General features: G+C 42.2%; 1 protein-coding gene across 34 annotated transcripts in view; it reads right to left on the reverse strand.

Moving 5' to 3' along the window:
• The window catches only part of DLG1 (discs large MAGUK scaffold protein 1), a 441,560-nt gene that overhangs the window by 329,675 nt on the left and 91,654 nt on the right, over positions 1-20,231 (reverse strand). For all 34 annotated transcript variants that reach the window (XM_073358919.2, XM_073358923.2, XM_073358918.2 and 31 more), the window contains one exon: positions 12,291-12,455. In XM_073358919.2, the coding sequence (XP_073215020.1) occupies positions 12,291-12,455 (165 nt within the window). The remainder of the gene's footprint in view (positions 1-12,290; positions 12,456-20,231) is intronic.

Here is a 20,231-nt window from a genome sequence, read left to right on the forward strand (position 1 = left end):
ACAGCATTTTTCTTCTGCATAGTAAAGTTTCGAAGTTGTATTAATTCAATGTTCAGTTGTAAACTTTTGAAAGAACAATCATAACGTTTTGTTCAGAGTTACGAACATTTCATAGTTACGAATAACCTCCATTCTCGAGGTGTTCAAAACTCTGAGATTCTACTGTAATTGGCTCCCATGCCTGTAATGCTGAATGACAGTCAAAAACAGATGTTACGAACTGGTGCCCAGAACACGCGACAGCCACACATCTCATTCCATCCATGCTTACCTAAATTCCCTAGCATAAAAATCTTCCAAAAAGAAATGGGAACTCACTTTAACTAAATGCTAGCATATATTTGAAGAGCAGAGCCTGTGGTACAAATTTAGCACACCTCAAAATTTCACAAAGTTCCCTACAGATGTACTGAAAATGCTCACCTAAGACAGTATGTGCTCCTTATACTAACTTCTCCTCCATCTCAGATTTTCTTACATTTCAAATGAATTTCAGACTACAACTTACATTATGTAGTCCACCATGAGTGCAGGGGACTGGACTAATTGACGTCTCAAGGTTGGGGCTCAGTGGGGGGAGGGGGGACTCCTGATCCAGGGGGTGAGGCTTGGTGAGGTAGGAGGTCAGGGGGGCTCGGTGGGGGGTTCTGGGTGTGGCGGGCTCCTGATGTGGGGGGGGTCACTGTGCAGGGAGCTGCTACACCTGTCCGCCCAATCCAGATGCCCCTGCACACAACCCCCTCCCCCCCACCCCCCAGAACACTCCCCCCCACCCCCGCACCCAGACCCCTCCCCACGGTGCAAAGCTTCCTGCAGCTAGGGCAAGTTTCTGGGGGTTGATCTGAGTCAGCCCTGGCTGCTCTGTGCAGGGAAGGAGGAGGGGGAAATCTATCTCCATCCTCCTCTCCCACCCCAGCTGGGACTAACGCCCCAGGGCATTAGTGGTGCATGCTGGTGCATCCACAGACTCCCCCTCCCCCAGTAATATATCTCTTCCCCCACTGCCCAAACAGATATGTCTGAGCTGCCAGGGAGGGGTGAGTGAGTGAGCACTGGTGCAGTTTCTCTTTGCTTCCCCTCAGAAACCATTTCCTGCAAGGAAGCAAAGAGAATCTATGGGGGGAGAGCATTTTTCTGCTGCGCTGCAGTGACACAGATTTCCCACAGGAGTAATATTAGTAGAAATACTGTCTCACAGGATTATCTCCTCTCCTGTTTGTGATCACACAGCTCATTTCTCCTCCATTTCTAATTGTATAACTTCCATGGGACAACTACAGCAATTGCTTACTTTTCCAGGTAATAATTACAATATTTTTCCATATTTTCAGCTGTCTTTATAATCATAGAATCATAGAATATCAGGGATGGAAGGGACCTCAGGAGGTCATCTAGTCCAACCCCCGCTCAAAGCAGGACCAATCCCCCACTAAATCATCCCAGCTAGGGCTTTGTCAAGCCTGACCTTAAAAATATCTCAGGAAGGAGATTCCACCACCTCCCTAGGTAACGCATTCCAGTGTTTCACCACCCTCCTAGTGAAAAAGTTTTTCCTAATATCCAACCTAAACCTCCCCCACTGCAACTTGAGACCATTACTCCTCGTTCTGTCATCTGCTACCACTAAGAACAGTCTAGATCCATCCTCTTTGGAACCCCCTGACAGGTAGTTGAAAGCAGCTGTCAGATCCCCCCTCATTCTTCTCTTCTGCAGACTAAATCATCCCAGTTCCTTCAGCCTTTCCTCATGAATCATGTGCTCCAGACCCCTAATCATTTTTGTTGCCCTCCGCTGGACTCTTTCCAATTTTTCCACATCCTTCTTGTAGTGTGGGGCCCAAAACTGGACACAGTACTCCAGATGAGGCCGAACAGAGGGGAATGATCACATCCCTTGATCTGCTGGCAATGTTCCTACTTATACAGCCCAGAATGCCGTTAGCCTTCTTGGCAACAAGGACACACTGTTGACTCATATCCAGCTTTTCGTCCACTGTAACCCCTAGGTCCTTTCCTGCAGAACTGCTGCCTAGCCATTCGGTCCGTAGTCTGTAGCGGTGCATGGGATTCTTCCGTCCTAAATGCAGGACTCTGCACTTGTCCTTGTTGAACCTCATCAGATTTCTTTTGGCCCAATCTTCCAATTTGTCTAGGGCCCTCTGTATCCTATCCCTACCCTCCAGCGTATCTACCTCTCCTCCCAGTTTAGTGTCATCTGCAAACTTGCTGAAGGTGCAATCCACACCATCCTCCACATCATTTATGAAGATATTGAACAAAACCGGACCACCAACTCCTTTAGCACTCTCGGATGCAACGCATCCAGCCCCATGGACTTGTGCTCGTCCGGATTTTCTAAATAGACCCGAACCACTTCTTTCTCCACAGAGGCTGGTCACCTCCTCCCCAGGCTATGCTGCCCAGTAGTCTGGGAGCTGACCTTGTTCGTGAAGACAGAGGCAAAAAAAGCATTGAGTACATTAGCTTTTTCCACATCCTCTGTCACTAGATCTTTAAAGAGATGAGTTTGAACTTTTAAGCATGCTGCTTCCTTTTGCTCTTCATTTCATCTCCCTTCCCATCTTTTCTCACCTGTAAATAGGCAGAGCCAGCACCATGTCACCAGCTGCTCCAGACTTAAGAAACTTTAATATGGCTATTAGCCAGGATGGGTAAGGAATGGTGACCCTAGCCTCTGTCTGTCAGAGGGTGGAGATGGATGGCAGGAGAGAGATCACTAGAAGGTGGTGGTCGGGGACTCTCTCCTCCGGGGGACTGAGTCATCTATCTGCCGCCCTGACCGGGAAAACCGAGAAGTCTGCTGCTTGCCAGGGGCTAAGATTCGTGATGTGACGGAGAGACTGCCGAGACTCATCAAGCCCTTGGATCGCTACCCCTTCCTGCTTCTCCACGTGGGCACCAATGATACTGCCAAGAATGACCTTGAGCGGATCACTGCGGACTATGTGGCTCTAGGAAGAAGAATAAAGGAGTTGGAGGCGCAAGTGGTGTTCTCGTCCATCCTCCCCGTGGAAGGAAAAGGCCTAGGTAGGGAGCGTCGAATCGTGGAAGTCAACGAATGGCTACGCAGATGGTGTCGGAGAGAAGGCTTTGGTTTCTTTGACCATGGGATGGTGTTCCATGAAGGAGGAGTGCTGGGTAGAGACAGGCTCCATCTTACGAAGAGAGGGAAGAGCATCTTTGCCAGCAGGCTGGCTAACCTAGTGAGGAGGGCTTTAAACTAGGTTCACCGGGGGAAGGAGACCAAAGCCCTGAGGTAAGTGGGAAAGCGGGATACCGGGAGGAAGCACAGGCAGGAATGTCTGTGAGGGGAGGGCTCCTGCCTCATACTGGCAATGAGGGGCGATCAACAGGTTATCTCAAGTGCTTATATACAAATGCACAAAGCCTTGGAAACAAGCAGGGAGAACTGCAGGTCCTGGTGATGTCAAGGAACTATGACGTGATCGGAATAACAGAGACTTGGTGGGATAACTCATATGACTGGAGTACTGTCATGGATGGTTATAAACTGTTCAGGAAGGACAGGCAGGGCAGAAAAGGTGGGGGAGTAGCACTGTATGTAAGGGAGCAGTATGACTGCTCAGAGCTCCGGTACGAAACTGCAGAAAAACCTGAGTGTCTCTGGATTAAGTTTAGAAGTGTGTGCAACAAGAGTGATGTAGTGGTGGGAGTCTGCTACAGACCACCGGACCAGGGGGATGAGGTGGATGAGGCTTTCTTCCGGCAGCTCACGGAAGCTACTAGATCGCATACCCTGATTCTCATGGGTGACTTTAATTTTCCTGATATCTGCTGGGAGAGCAATACAGCGGTGCATAGACAATCCAGGAAGTTTTTGGAAAGCGTAGGGGACAATTTCCTGGCGCAAGTGCTAGAGGAGCCAACTAGGGGGGGTGCTTTTCTTGACCTGCTGCTCACAAACCGGGTAGAATTAGTGGGGGAAGCAAAAGTGGATGGGAATCTGGGAGGCAGTGACCATGAGTTGGTTGAGTTCAGGATCCTGACGCAGGGAACAAAGGTAAGCAGCAGGATACGGACCCTGGACTTCAGGAAAGCAGACTTCGACTCCCTCAGGGAACGGATGGCCAGGATCCCCTGGGGGACTAACTTGAAGGGGAAAGGAGTCCAGGAGAGCTGGCTGTATTTCAAGGAATCCCTGTTGAGGTTACAGGGACAAACCATCCCGATGAGTCGAAAGAATAGTAAATATGGCAGGCGACCAACTTGGCTTAATGGTGAAATCCTAGCGGATCTTAAACATAAAAAAGAAGCTTACAAGAAGTGGAAGGTTGGACATATGACCAGGGAAGAGTATAAAAATATTGCTCGGGCATGTAGGAATGTTATCAGGAGGGCCAAATCGCACCTGGAGCTGCAGCTAGCCAGAGATGTCAAGAGTAACAAGAAGGGTTTCTTCAGGTATGTTGGCAACAAGAAGAAAGCCAAGGAATGTGTGGGCCCCTTACTGAATGAGGGAGGCAACCTAGTGACAGAGGATGTGGAAAAAGCTAATGTACTCAATGCTTTTTTTGCCTCTGTTTTCACTAACAAGGTCAGCTCCCAGACTGCTGCGCTGGGCATCACAAAATGCGGAAGAGATGGCCAGCCCTCTGTGGAGATAGAGGCGGTTAGGGACTATTTAGAAAAGCTGGACGTGCACAAGTCCCTGGGGCCGGACGAGTTGCATCCGAGAGTGCTGAAGGAATTGGCGGCTGTGATTGCAGAGCCACTGGCCATTATCTTTGAAAACTCGTGGCGAACCGGGGAAGTCCCGGATGACTGGAAAAAGGCTAATGTAGTGCCAATCTTTAAAAAAGGGAAGAAGGAAGATCCTGGGAACTACAGGCCAGTCAGCCTCACCTCAGTCCCTGGAAAAATCATGGAGCAGGTCCTCAAAGAATCAATCCTGAAGCACTTGCATGAGAGGAAAGTGATCAGGAACAGCCAGCATGGATTCACCAAGGGAAGGTCATGCCTGACTAATCTAATCGCCTTTTATGATGAGATTACTGGTTCTGTGGATGAAGGGAAAGCAGTGGATGTATTGTTTCTTGACTTTAGCAAAGCTTTTGACACGGTCTCCCATAGTATTCTTGTCAGCAAGTTAAGGAAGTATGGGCTGGATGAATGCACTATAAGGTGGGTAGAAAGCTGGCTAAATTGTCGGGCTCAACGGGTAGTGATCAATGGCTCCATGTCTAGTTGGCAGCCGGTATCAAGTGGAGTGCCCCAAGGGTCGGTCCTGGGGCCGGTTTTATTCAATATCTTCATAAATGATCTGGAAGATGGTGTGGATTGCACTCTCAGCAAATTTGCGGATGATACTAAACTGGGAGGAGTGGTAGATACGCTGGAGGGGAGGGATAGGCTACAGAAGGACCTAGACCAATTGGAAGATTGGGCCAAAAGGAATCTGATGAGGTTCAATAAGGATAAGTGCAGGGTCCTGCACTTAGGACGGAAGAACCCAATGCACAGCTACAGACTAGGGACCGAATGGCTAGGCAGCAGTTCTGCAGAAAAGGACCTAGGGGTGACAGTGGACGAGAAGCTGGATATGAGTCAGCAGTGTGCCCTTGTTGCCAAGAAGGCCAATGGCATTTTGGGATGTATAAGTAGGGGCATAGCGAGCAGATCGAGGGACGTGATCGTTCCCCTCTATTCGACATTGGTGAGGCCTCATCTGGAGTACTGTGTCCAGTTTTGGGCCCCACACTTCAAGAAGGATGTGGATAAATTGGAGAGAGTCCAGCGAAGGGCAACAAAAATGATTAGGGGACTGGAACACATGAGTTATGAGGAGAGGCTGAGGGAGCTGGGATTGTTTAGCCTGCAGAAGAGAAGAATGAGGGGGGATTTGATAGCTGCTTTCAGCTACCTGAAAGGGGGTTCCAAAGAGGATGGATCTAGACTGTTCTCAATGGTAGCAGATGACAGAACGAGGAGTAATGGTCTCAAGTTGCAGTGGGGGAGGTTTAGATTGGATATTAGGAAAAACTTTTTCACTAAGAGGGTGGTGAAACACTGGAATGCGTTACCTAGGGAGGTGGTAGAATCTCCTTCCTTAGAGGTTTTTAAGGTCAGGCTTGACAAAGCCCTGGCTGGGATGATTTAACTGGGAATTGGTCCTGCTTTGAGCAGGGGGTTGGACTAGATGACCTTCTGGGGTCCCTTCCAACCCTGATATTCTATGATTCTATGATTCTATGATCATTACTTGTTAGGTTCACTCCCTCTGGGGCACCTGGCATTGGCCACTGTCGGTAGACAGAATACTGGGCTGGATGGACCTTTGGTCTGACCCAGTATGGCCATTCTTACGTTCTTAGCAGAACTATTTCAAATTAAGCAAACACACATGACCCAACACTCACATTGAGTTCTCTACTCCAAACAATATCTGAAATACATATTCTCTATGATGAGAGTCATTTTTATCATATTTAGTGTGAATATGGTTCTTGATGCAACTTTATAGTGACAAATCTGGGATTGTTTTGCTCTTCATTTACATCTGTTTGACTCACAGGTGTTAATTTGGGTAGATAATTTTTGAAATGTTCCCTGATGAAAGGTCTCATTCTTGCAGGATGCAGAAGAGGCTGGACACATGACATGCATAGTTAGCACAAAGGAGGTTAGTGAAATGGGAGAAAAAAGTAGCTCTCCTATGCTAACCAAGAGTTCACATCAAGAAGTTTCCTAGAATAGACAGGGCCACTGATTGAAAGAACGGATAATCCTGATTAAACTGGGATTGCAGCCTATAGCTAGATGAAACTCAGGGGCACAAATCTAGTCCAGATTCAGAATATTCTTATAAAATTCTTGAATGCATCTCTTTTTGGTGTCAAATTAATGTACATTTTTAAGATAGTTAACTAGGCTTATGTAACACATGTATGAATGGCAAGGGCAAAAGCAAACACTCAGCTGACAAGCTGTTCAAACGATGGGTGTCACAACCACATGGAATACCACTGGTTTGCTTGTAAACTAAGATTCTCAAATATCTAGCCTCTTTATCCTGCAAAATAGATACCTCTAATTATGCTGTGACTCCAAGTACCAAGAAACAGGAAAAAAGTCTATAGGTCCCTCCGCCATAAAAAGGATGATCCATCCATCACCTCTGCTGCTGAAAAACAGATAAGGAATGTCGAAGTATAGACACACCCTATGAAGTTATAATTTGGAAGCCTCCACTGAAACCATTAATAATCATGTAAAACGATCTCTTTTTGAACTGGATACTCTTACATGAGATTAAATAGATCTCTGAATCCTTAAACCTCCTTCACTGAACACTCAGTTTCACCTTAAATCATAGACTCAGAAATGTAAGGCTGGAAGGTATCTCAAGAGATCATCTGTTCAGTCCCCCACACTCAGGCAGGACTAATTAAACCTATACCACTAAGATACCTTAAGCTGTGCACAAACACCTGTAAGCCACGCAGCAGACTATTTAGTACCGCACAAGCACTCAGGGAACCCGCCCAAGGACCTGCCGCAGCCAAGGAGCGGCCGGGGGAGGGGTGCCCCTTCCCCGGCCCCAACTTTGCTGAGGTGCGGCCCAGACCCAGACCCAGCCGCGGATGGAGTACCCGGACCTGCTGGAGCGGAGCAGTCCACACCCAGCCTTATCATAGAACCATAGAATCATAGAAGATTAGGGTTGGAAGAGACCTCAGGAGGTCATCTAGTCCAAACCCTTCTGCTCAAAGCAGAACCAATCCCCAACTAAATCATCCCAGCCAGGGCTCTGTCAAGCCTGACCTTCAAAACCTCTCAGGAAGGAGATTCCACCACCTCCCTAGGTAACCCATTCCAGTGCTTCACCACCCTCCTTCTGAAATAGTGTTTCTTAATATCCAACCTTAACCTCCCACACTGCAACTTGAGACCATTGCTCCTTGTTCTGTCATCTGCCACTACTGAGAACAGCCGACCTCCATCCTCTTTGGAACCCCCCTTCAGGTAATTGAAGGCTGCTATCAAATCCCCCCTCTTCTCTTCTGCAGACTGAACAAGCCCAGTTTCCTCAAACTCTCCTCATAAGCCATGTGCCCCAGCCTCCTAATCATTTTCGTTACCTTCTTCTGGACTCTCTCCAATTTGTCTACATCCCTCCTGTAGTGGAGGGACCAAAACTGGATGCAGTACTCCAGGTGTGGCCACACCAGTGCCGAATATAGGGGAATAATCACTTCCCTCAATCTGCTGGCAATGGTCCTACTAATACAGCCCAATGTGCCGTTGGATCAGGCCCAGCCTTGGCCAGGGCGGCCCGGCCTGGCCCAGCCCCCCGGACCTGCTGGGGCGGCGCAGGTGGACTGTCCCGGGCCCAGCCACAGGCAGCTCGGCCCCGTTCTGCCCCAGGCATGGCTGGGGCTGCTCTCCCCTGGCATGCTGGAGCTGGGGGAGGGGTTCTTATCCTGCAGGGTCCTTACTGTAATGACAACCTCACTACCGTAGCTCATCTCGGGGCCAAACCCTCTCAGACTACTGTATACTACACCGCTAAATTCTAGTTAAATTTCAAACGATAGAACAGGCTAGTTACCTTCAGTGGACACAAAGAACAATTGATCACGGTCCTCTTTATCAAAGCCCTTAACATATTTGAAAACTAATCATGACCCCTTTCAGTCTTCTTTTCTCAAGACTAAGCATTCCCACTTTTTTTAAACCTGCTCTCCGAGGTCAGATTTTCTAAATCTTTTATCATTTTCATTGCTCTCCTCTGGACTCTCCAATTTGTCCACATCTTTCCTAAAATATTGCACCCAGAACTGGACACAGCAATCCAGCTGAGGCCTGACCAGTGCTAAGTAGGTTGGGACAATTACGTCCTGTGTCTTACAAACACTTCTGCTAATACACACCCGATGATATTAGCCTTTTTCACATACTGCAGCACATTGTTGACTCATTCAACTGCGATCCACTAAAACCCCCAGATCCTTTTCAGCAGTACTACTGATTCCCCATTTTGTACTTGTGCATTTGATTTTTCCTTTCCAAGTGTCACACTTTGCACTTGTTTTTATTGAATTTCATCTTGATTTCAGACCAATTCTCTAATACATTAAGGTCATTTTGAAATCTAGTCCTGGCCTCCACAGTGCTATCAACTGCTCCCAACTTGGTGCCATCCACAAGCTTTATAAGCATACTCTCCACTCCATTATGCAAGTTATTAATAAAAATATTGACTAGTACCAGACTCAGAACCAACCCCTGAGGAACCCCACTAGACACATACCCCCCCCCCCAGTTTGACAGTGAACTATTAATAACAATAGTCCTCAACCCACGGCCCGCATGCAGTCCAATTAGCACAAAGCTGCAGCCCCGCTGTATGCTAAAGACTGCCCAAGTGTCAACTGCAGCAGGATCTAGGGTCCTGGCTGCCCAGCCCAGTGGGGTCCAGGGTCGAGAGTCAGAGCTGCTGCCTGGTCCCATACAACAAGGTCCAGGTCGGGGCTGCCAGAGGCTCCAGGTTGTGGTTGGGGCTGCAGCACAGCCCTTCACAGCTGGGTCCGGGTTCGGGTTGCTGCCCAGCTGACCTACCAACCAGCCCCGTGCCCAGGACTCCGCTCCTGGCCTCACTCTGTTGAGGGGTCTCTGGGTGGGGGAGGGCATAGGGGTCTGTGGGAGGGCTTGGGGAGACACTGTGGTTCTCAACCTGTGGCTCAGGTAACACATTCATAGATATTAAGGTCGGAAGGAAACACCATGATTATCTAGTCCGACCTCCTGCACAATACAGACCACAGAATCTCACCCACCCACTCCTGTGATAAACCTATGTCTGAGCTATTGAAGTCCTCAAACCATGGTTTAAAGACTTCAAGGAGCAGAGAATCCTCCAGCAAGTGACCTGTGCCCCATGCTACAGAGGAAGACGAAAAACCTCCAGGGCCTCTTCCAATCTGCCCTGGAGGAAAATTCCTTCCCGACCCCAAATATGGTGATCAACTGAACCCTGAGCATATGGGCAAGATTCACCAGCCAGATACCCAGGAAAGAATTCTCTGTAGTAACTCAGATCCCACCCCATCTAACATCCCATCACAGGCCATTGGGCCTATTTACCATGAATATTTAAAGATCAATTAGAATATTTAAAGATCATTGCATCCCACAATGATAAATAAGTTGAGAACCACTGATTAATAACTACTCTTGAGTACACTTTCAACCAGTTGTGCACTCATCTTTTAGTAATTTCATCTAGACCACATTGCCCTAGTTTGCTTATGAGAATGTCTCGTGGGACTGCGTCAAAAGCCTTATTAAAAAAATCAAGATACATCACATCCATAACTTCCACACACTTCAGTAGGCCAGGAAATTTGATTGATTTGTCATGATCTGCTGGACTATTCCATATAACCCTATTATAGGTTTAATAATTTCTTCCAGTATCTTTCCAGATATCAAAAGTTAGACTGTCTGAGCAGTCACATTTAATTTAGAAGCAAGTGACATACAAAATATTATTCTTTTTTTAACTTCTAAACTAGCTGTTGCTGTCAGACCACTGAAGGAGCAAATTCTCTACATTGCTACATTTATCAATAGCAGATTGCACTTGCCACAAAATTGAGAGCCATTTTCTCATAATTTTTTTTCTTTTAAACCCAGCGGGGTTTTGTAAAATGGAAAAAGACTTAGGTGGATTAGGAACATGATGACTTTTTAATCAGTATTAAATAAACTCTTAAACCAAATTTTGTACTTGGATTTTCCTAAATTTCCCCTTTCATATGTTTTTTCTAAGATGACTGCTATGACTCAGATTAGGTTATCCATATCTCTCTTTGTAACTAAGATAAACTGCTCCTTGTTAAGCAAAAAAAAACCCACCTGGGTAAGCTGACAAGGCTGCTCTTCCTCCTATGAAACTGATATGCTTCTTCACAGAAAAAAAGCCTCCACTCTACTTAGACAACTAAATGTATCTTGCATGTCTCAGCTCTTCACAAAGCCCACTACACTGAGCCATATATTTTGTTCAAGGTTATAGCAATGCATGGTACAGTGCAATAAAATCTACTTTTCACAGAGACTGGTTTTATGACCGTCTGCAGTATCACTATGAAGAAAGAGTGAAGTATGATTATGCAACACAGACAAGCCATGTTCGTATCTAACAGTACATTCTCAAACTGTTTAGAAGAGGAAGGTACATCTAAAGTTCTGAATGCATTCAGTTTTGACAGTTCAAACACAGTAACTTTGCTGTTAAAGAGACACTGCTCCTATCAGAATGATAACATGCAACATTTTTATGCCCCTTCCCTGCACCAGTTTCACAACATCCTTTTAAAAATGTGGACAGCTGAACCACACATAGTACTCCAGTACTAGTTTCACCAATGCCATATAAAAAGGTAAAATCACCTCCTTACTCATACTGACTACTCACCGTTCATATCTAAGGATTGCATAATAGTCCTTTTTGCCACAGCACCATGATGGCTGCTCATTTTCAGTTTCCTGCCCATTATGATCTCTAAATCCTTTTCAAGTCACTAGTTTCCATGCTACTCCCGCAGTCTGTAGGTACAGTCCGCATTCTCTGTTCCTACATATACAACTTCGCATTTGACTGTATTAAAATACCATTTTGTTTGAAAGGACCCTGCTTAGCAATTGATCCAGATCATTCTGTGCTACTGCCCTCTTCTCAGCATTATTAACCATGCTGCCAACCTTTGCACAACCCACAAATTTTATGAGCAATGATTTTATATTTACTTGCACAACGTTGATAAAAACATTGAACAGCATCAGACCTAGAACTGATTCCTAGGGAAACTCACTAGAAACCCTCCCATTCAATGATGATTTTCCCATGACAACTGCTTTTTGAGATCTGTCAGTTAGCCAGTTTTGATCCTTTTAACATGTGTTTACTGATGTTTTGTTTTTTAATAATTTTTTCACTCCGCATGTTATGTTACTAAGTTAAACACCTTACAAACGTCTAAGTATATTTCCACTGAATGCATCCAATGAAGTGAGCTGTAGCTCACAAAAGCTTATGCTCAAATAAATTTGTTAGTCTCTAAGGTGCCACAAGTACTCCTTTTCCTACTTCAACATAGTTACCTTTATCAACTACATCTGTAATCTCTTAAAAAAAAGAGGTTTGTCAAACAAGACCTATTTTCCAAAATACCATAAGTTGTTAAAGCAATAATTCATTGCCTCAAACACCTATTTAAAATAGTTTACATTAAAAAAATCCCTACCTTTACTGGTGAAATGTGACAGTGCGAAACAAATCCATGTATATTTTCAATCTGTGATAGGTTCTTCTCTGATACATGAACCAACTCTGGACCAGTCACCTCACTGGTAACGTGTGAAGAGCTATGCTCCTGTGAAGGTGTATCTTCATCCTGACACCGATATTTCTGTAGAATATACAAAAATTTCATTTTAAATATTAGCCCCATACAGATGGTTACACAAACAAAAGAATTCTTAGGAAAATTACTGTGGTAGATAGAGTAGGAGTGCTCTGGTGCCAATTCCACTATTCAGAGATCAAAGTACATTAAATTCAAAGGAATACCATCAACTTAAACATCATGTCTAATGTTTTATCTACTACTGTTACAAGCAACCTCTAAAATTCCTGTAACCAAAGACCTGTTTGTTTTCTTTGTGTATTTGACAGCAATTTGCATATAAGTACATTTCACTATCTCCCTGGCATAGTCAGTTTCCCCCTTATTTGTGAAATCTTTCACACAGCAAAAAAGGATTGAAAAATATTTTTAACATAGGAAAATGATCATAACACAAAAATCAACAGGGGATTCAGATATTGGGATAGTAACAAACTACTTTTAATTCTTTTTTTAGAACTTGGTAGATTTCAAATTCATGGTGTTCATTTAATGTTAAACATTTTTAGATTAAAATATAGTGGAAGGATAACTATTCTAGCCTTCATCTTCTCAAAATACATTTTTCCATGAAGATTACAAACTTTAGCCTTCCCAACAGAAAAACAAATTCATACATGCACTGCAAAAAATATTCTAAGCCCCCAATAATACTTACAAACCAAAGCAAACACATTATCTTGTTGCCATTATTCTTGTCCTCCCTTCCTCCCAGGTTTTAATCATTTATTTTAGATAATAAACTTTTCAGGTCATGAAATCTGTCTTTCAGTTACCCACTTGAACCACAGACATTTATGATACTAAATAATAGTGCTAAATTGTAAATTGTATCTCCCAGACTTTTTCTAAGTCAGCAACAAATAAGTATACTTTTGTTTTCAAATTTTTCACGCAAATGAAGCACTAAGGAAAGCTGAACAAATAAATCCTATCTATTCACAGACTGGTACAGCACTAGTGCAAGCTTATTTAGTGCCGTACTGAAATGTCTCAGCATTGCCATAGAACGACTACAACTCAGTTGCCCACTTTTAGTCTTGGCTTCTCTGCCAAGGCTCCGAATAAAGATGACTATTAGCCCTAAGTGTAATCGTGGGTTTTAGAAATGGACAAACCACCAATTCATTTCCCCATGAAGCCGCTAAACGGTAGCAACTTTCTCACTACTTACCTGGCCAGGATGTTAACCAGTGGCTTAAATATAAAGAAGTTATTTCCAGTTTCCTGAACTGTAAGTCCCCAAAAAGCCTACTTTTCACCATGCTTTTGAGTTTCTTTTGTCACAGAAAGTTGTCATTTTCCTAATTTTCTAGACTAAGTACATTTATCTAATATGACTTAGTCGTGTGTCCATAAGAAGCACTTCAAACTAACTGCCATTTTGAGTTTGCCAAACTTAACACTCTTACAAATCTGTTTTACCCGATTACAATGAAAGCTTAGCAAGGACTAATGTTTCTTCTGTCCACCACGTTAAACTAACATGAAAAATTAAACTTTCTAAGTTCCTTATAAGCAAAATAAGCATTAAACGTTGTTTCTGCTATAAACGAGGTCTATTTCCAATTAAAATGAGGCTAAACATTTTTCAAATAAATTGTAAGTGTCCAAATAATAGATACTTTAGTTTCTTAAAAATCTACAATAGTTGTATTAGGATTATATTTTTGAAAAGCCATTACAGCTATAAACTTGAGAGTATCTGAAAATAATATACCACAGAGAGAGGAAATAAAAACCTCACACCACACACACAACTAACTGGATCTTTCAGTACAGCAGCCGGTTTCAGATTATCAATTTTTAACTTTAAAATTCATTTCCAAGAATTAGCAATAGCATCAGAAAATACTGGAATTTCCCTCTTACACAGCCACACATGAAAAACACCCAAGCAACATCTACCCTCACTACTGTCCTTCATGTGATAATGAAAAAGATTCTAATATTTCATGTCTACAAAGTTTACTAGATGCATAAATTAAATTAGGAAAGCAATAAAAAACAAAAAACTGACTCAACTGATCAATACATAAGTTACCACGTACGACAGAGTTTAAATGTTCAAAAAAAAATTTCTACGGACTTCTCCATACAGAACAGAACACCAGCCATACTGGGTCAGACCAAAGGTTCATCTAGCCCAGTATCCTGTCTTCCAATAATGGCCAATGCCAGGCCCCAGAGAGAATGAACAGAACAGGTAATCATCACATCAGTGATCCATCCCATCGCCCATTCCCAGCTTCTGGCAACCAGAGGCTAAGGACACCATCCCTGCCCATTCTGGCAAATAGCCATTGATGGACCTATCCTCCATGAACTTATCTAGGTCTTTTTTGAACCCTCTTATAGTCTTGGCCTTCACAACATCCTCTGGCAAGGAGTTCCACAGCATTACTGTGCATTGTGTAAAAAATACTTCCCTTTGTTTTTAACCTGCTGCCTGTTAATTTCATTTTGTGACACCTAGTTCTTGTGTTATGAGAAAGGAGTAAATAAGATGTTTCATACCCCTAATTATTTTGTTGCCCTTTTCTGAATCTTTTCCTATTCCAATATATCTTTTTTGAAATGGGGCGACCACACCTGCACACAGGATTCAAGATGTGGGTGTACCATTGATTTATAGAGGCAATAATATATTTTCTGTGTTATTATCTATTCCTTTCTTAATTATTCCCAACATTCTGTTCACTTTTTTGACTGCCGCTGCACACTGAGTGGATGTTTTCAGAGAACTCTCCACAATAACTCCAAGATCTCTTTCTTGAGTAGTAACAGCTAATTTAGACCCCTATCATTTTATATGTATAGTTGGGATTTATGTTTTCCAATGTGCCTTACTTTGCATTCCTCAACATTAAATTTCATCTGCCATTTTGTTGCCCAGTCACCCAGTTTTGTGAGATCCCTTTGTACTTCTTCGCAGTGTGCCTGGGACTTAATTATCTTAAGTAGTTTTGTATCATCTGCAAATTTTGCCACCTCACAGTATACCTCTTTTTCCAGCTCATTTATGAATATGTTGATTAGGACTGGCCCCAGTACAGACCTCTGGGGGACACCATTATTTACCCCTCTCCATTCTGAAAACTGACTGTTTATTCCTACCCTTGGTTTCTTATCTTTTAACAAGTTACCAATCCATGAAAGGATCTTCCCTCTTATCCCATGACAACTTAATTTACGTAAGAGACTTTGGTGAGGGACCTTGACAAAGGCTTTCCGAAAATCTAAGTACACTATATTCACTGGATCCCCCTTGTTCACAGGCTTGTTGATCTCCTCAAAGAATTCTAGTAGATTGGTGAGGCATGATTTCCCTTTACAAAAACCATGTTGACACTTCCCCAACAAATTGTTCTCATCTGTGTCTCTGACAATTCTGTTCCTTACTATATTTTTAACCAATTTCTCTGGTACTGAAATCAGACTTACTGGCCTGTAATTGCTGGGATCACCTCTGGATCCCTTTTTAAGAACTGGCATCACATTAGCTGTCCTCCAGTTATCTGGTACAGAAGCCGATTTAAATGATAGGTTACAGACTTCAGTTAGTAGTTCTGCAATTTCACATTTGAGTTCCTTCAGAACTCTTTGGTGAATACCATCTGGTCCTGGTGACTTATTACTGTTTAATTTATCTATTTGTTCCAAAACCTTCTCTAATGACACCTCAGTCTGAGATAGTTCCTCAGGATTTGTCACCTAAAAAGAATGGCTCAGGTGCTGAAATCTCCCACATACTCAGCTGTGAAGACCGAAGCAAAGAATTCATTTAGTTTCTCCACAATGGCCTTATTGTCCTTGAATGCTCCTTTGGCATCTCCATTGTCCAGTGGCCCCGCTGCTCTGCGAGTGCATTACTACGCCATTCAAAGCTGATAAAGAAGGACCAATTATGATTTTTAGTTAAATCAGTGTAAGTGATCAAATTCAGGTCCAGTAAGGGGAGAAATAAGAAATGTTGAAATGTTGAAATGAAGAAGGGACTTCCGAAGAAGGAATATGACTAGGATAATAGGTACAGGTATATCCTATATGAAAACAGGTATATCCTATATGAAAACTAACTCAGTCCTACTTCATGTTCAGCAAGTCGCTCAGACAAACAAGTTTGTTTACATTTGCAGGAGATAATGCTGCCTGTTTCTTGTTTACAATGTCACCTGAAAGTGAGAACAGGCGTTCTCGTGGCACTGTTGTAGCCAGCATCGCTAGGCATTTACATGCCAGATGTGCTAAAGATTCATATATGCCTTCATGCGTCAAACACCATTCCAGAGGACACACGTCCATGCTGATAAGTTGTGCTCGATAATGATCCAAAGCAGAACGGACCAATGCATGTTCATTTTCATCATCTGAGTCAGATGCCACCAGCATGAAAGCATGTCCTGTGGAATGGTGGCTGCAGCATGAAGCAGCATACGAATGTTTAGCATATCTGGGATGTAAATACTTTGCAATACCGGCTACAAAAGTGCCATGCGAATGCCTGTTCTCACTTTCAGGTGACATTGTAAATAAGAAGCAAGAAGCAGTATTTCCCATAAATGAACAAAGACATATCTTAGCGATTGCCTGAACAAGAAGTAGGACTGAAGGACTTGTAGGCTCTGAAGTTTTTCATTGTTTTGTTTTGAGTGCAGTTATGTAACAAAAATAATCTACATTTGTAAGTCACACTTTCCTGATAAAGAGATTGCACTACAGTACTTTTATGAGGTGACTTGAAAAAAACTATTTCGTTTTTTATCATTTTAACAGTGCAAATATCTGTAATCAAAAATAATATAAAGTGAGCACTGTACTTTGTCTTCTGTGCTGCAATAGAAATCAATATACTTGAAAATATAGGAAAACATCAAAAAATATTTAATTAATTTCAATTGGTATTCTGTTGTATAATAGTGCGATTAATGGCAATTAATAAACTGTGATTAATCAACAGCCCTAATATATATATATAAATATTATATAAATAAAAGGTATGGAGAACCAATTATAAACAGAGTAATACTACAAAACTTCACAGTGGTCAGACTTCTTACAAATAGGCTTTGTCTGCAATCAAACATAATAAAAAGATTACAACAGACTCCGCACTAAGGGGGATGATATTAAAAGCAGGTGGAGAGGTTACTGTGACAACCTGTATGCCTCACCAGTGTCATTCATAATTCAGGAAAACAGAAAAGCGTGGACCCAGAGCAGGAACCATCAATCCTGCGAGAGTACATGATACATGTTTTATGTAAATGAAACCATCTGGTATAGATAAAGTATCTGCAGAACTGTTAAAAGCAACTGGTGAATGTGGTACTGATCTTATGCAAAAAATTTGTAATGATGTATGGATGACTAGAAATTGGCCAGAAGACTGGACAAAGGGAATTTTTCTGTCCTTATCAAAGAAGGGAGACCTAATAGAGTAGTAACTATTGTACCAGCTCCCTCACATTGCACAAAAGCAAAGTTCTGCTCTACATAATCCAGGATTGCATGAAAGCACAACTACCACTACAAGAAGCTGGTTTCAGAAAAAGTCAAGATACATGTAACCAAATCACGAATATCCACCACATAATTTAAAAATGCAGAGAGTGTACAAATTGCCCATAAATCATGTGCTTCACTGGCTACTCAAAAGTGTACGGTATCACCCAACATGATCATCTTTGGAGGACACTGGTAGACAAGGGGATTCCAAAGCATATCATTGAATTCATCGCAAGTCTCTACCACTGCCAACAGACCATGATGTGAACAGCAGTACGTGACAGTAAGTAGTTTCCATTAGGCAAGGTGATGTGAAATAAGGGCATATTTTATAAGCATCTAACATATACACATAATTTAATGCGAAACAAGACTTGCAAGATTTTTGACAAAATGAAAGGAGCTGGGATCTCCACTGGCAAACACATCTCAACAGACCTCAGATATACTGATGACACAGTGCTCTTTGCCACAATCACTGAGGCAATGTAACAAATGTTGGCGTATGTAAAAAACAGTTAGTGAGGAATATGAATTATTCCTGAATGTGATAAGAACAAAATGCATGTACATTGACATGACTAAAAAAATGCACGTGGATATCACGATTAATAGACAAGCTGTAGAAGCAATAAACGAGTTTAAAAATATTTGGGATCATATATAGCCAACCAAGGAGGCTATTCCAAAGAAATCAGAAGACACCTAGGGATGGATCATTCAGCTATGGCCTCCCTTAAGTAAGTGTGGAAAAAACTGTGGACCCTTGAAATGTACACGGTGCACCTGGGAAAAACCTAACTTTTTCCACAATTTATGTATGTGAATCCTGGGAAGTTAAGGCTGGTGACAAGAAGAAAATATTTTAAAAGTTATGATGCCAGTGAAGACTCATGTGCATCTCCAGAACAGAAAAACGACTAATGCTTATGTTAGAAATAATCAGCATGGATTTGATTTAAATCAAATTATGATTTAAATCCAATTGAATTAAATCACTAGTCAGGAAGACTCGATTTAATCATGGATTTCTACATAAAAGTGAATACTTGTTGGTTGTTATGACCTTAATACATATTCTTCACAACTCAGAGATAGATGTAGGTTTCATTTTTAGAAGGTACACACAATACATTTTTAAAGTGATTTATTATGAAAACTTTTCAGATTAGTTTTACAGTTGTATCACAAAATGAATGATTGTTTGGTTATTTCATATACCAAAGGTAACTGAAGCAGATATTTATGAAGTCATTGGGAGGTGAACTATCTCCAATTCAACAGGTTAATCATTAATGTTTGGAGGATTTTCTTGCCATGCTCTTTTAGGAGAACATCGCCAAACAGACATTGAAATTGTTTCATTTAACTAAAACAACAACGTTATATATTCTGGATTTTTTTTTCAACAGCAAACAGAGTATTTTAACAAAACAAGTATATGAATTTTTGAATTTAGTTAAACATTCCAGTTCTTTAAAATGAGGTTTGTTTTTCTTCAAATTGTTTTTAACTAAAATAGTTAAATGAAATATTTTATAAAAAACAAACAAAAATTAAATCGACTATATCAGCCAGGTCAACATGAGAAACTTTAAATATTGGCTTCTGCAGCTAACTCAGTCGTCTTCATCATCATTTTCCTGTTTGTTCATAAACTGGAAAAGAAAAACCACATTTCCTGCTTTTTCAAGTCCCAAACAATTTCTCAATTTGGAATGAATTACTCCAAAGGAAGAAAATATTCTTTCTGCACCAGCAGAAGAAGCTACTGCTGTTCAAAGTGAGATGATCACTTCAACGGTCTCTGAATCCAAATGCTTAAGTGACTTTCACCAATTCACTGATGTGACTGTCTTTAAAACATCATCAGCAAACATATATTTCTTGAATGGTTCACCCTTACCTCTGAAGTTTATTATAGTTGACTTTATGGAGGGATCATTGCTGGATGTCCATGTCATAGCCAACTCCTCTTCTTCAGCAGTTAAAGTTTGACCCTGGTACCGAGTATTGAGAATATTTGCAAGAAAATGAGCTGGAGATAGTGCTTGTCCCATTCGTTTTTTTAATGCTTGTAATTTAACTCTGTCATTGCAGATTTCTCTTTTTAAGATCTCACTCGGTTCCTTCCAAATTTCAACAGCATCAGCAATAAAACATCTATTTCCCTGCATTTTGTGCAAGGCTACAGAAATAGGCTTCAAAGTACTCAGCGTGTGTTCGACATTTCTCTTAAACCCAATGATGAGAACTCTGGCTATAACAGTG

Source organism: Lepidochelys kempii, chromosome 9 (genome assembly GCF_965140285.1).
Source record: "Lepidochelys kempii isolate rLepKem1 chromosome 9, rLepKem1.hap1, whole genome shotgun sequence".
Taxonomy (NCBI): domain Eukaryota; kingdom Metazoa; phylum Chordata; order Testudines; family Cheloniidae; genus Lepidochelys; species Lepidochelys kempii.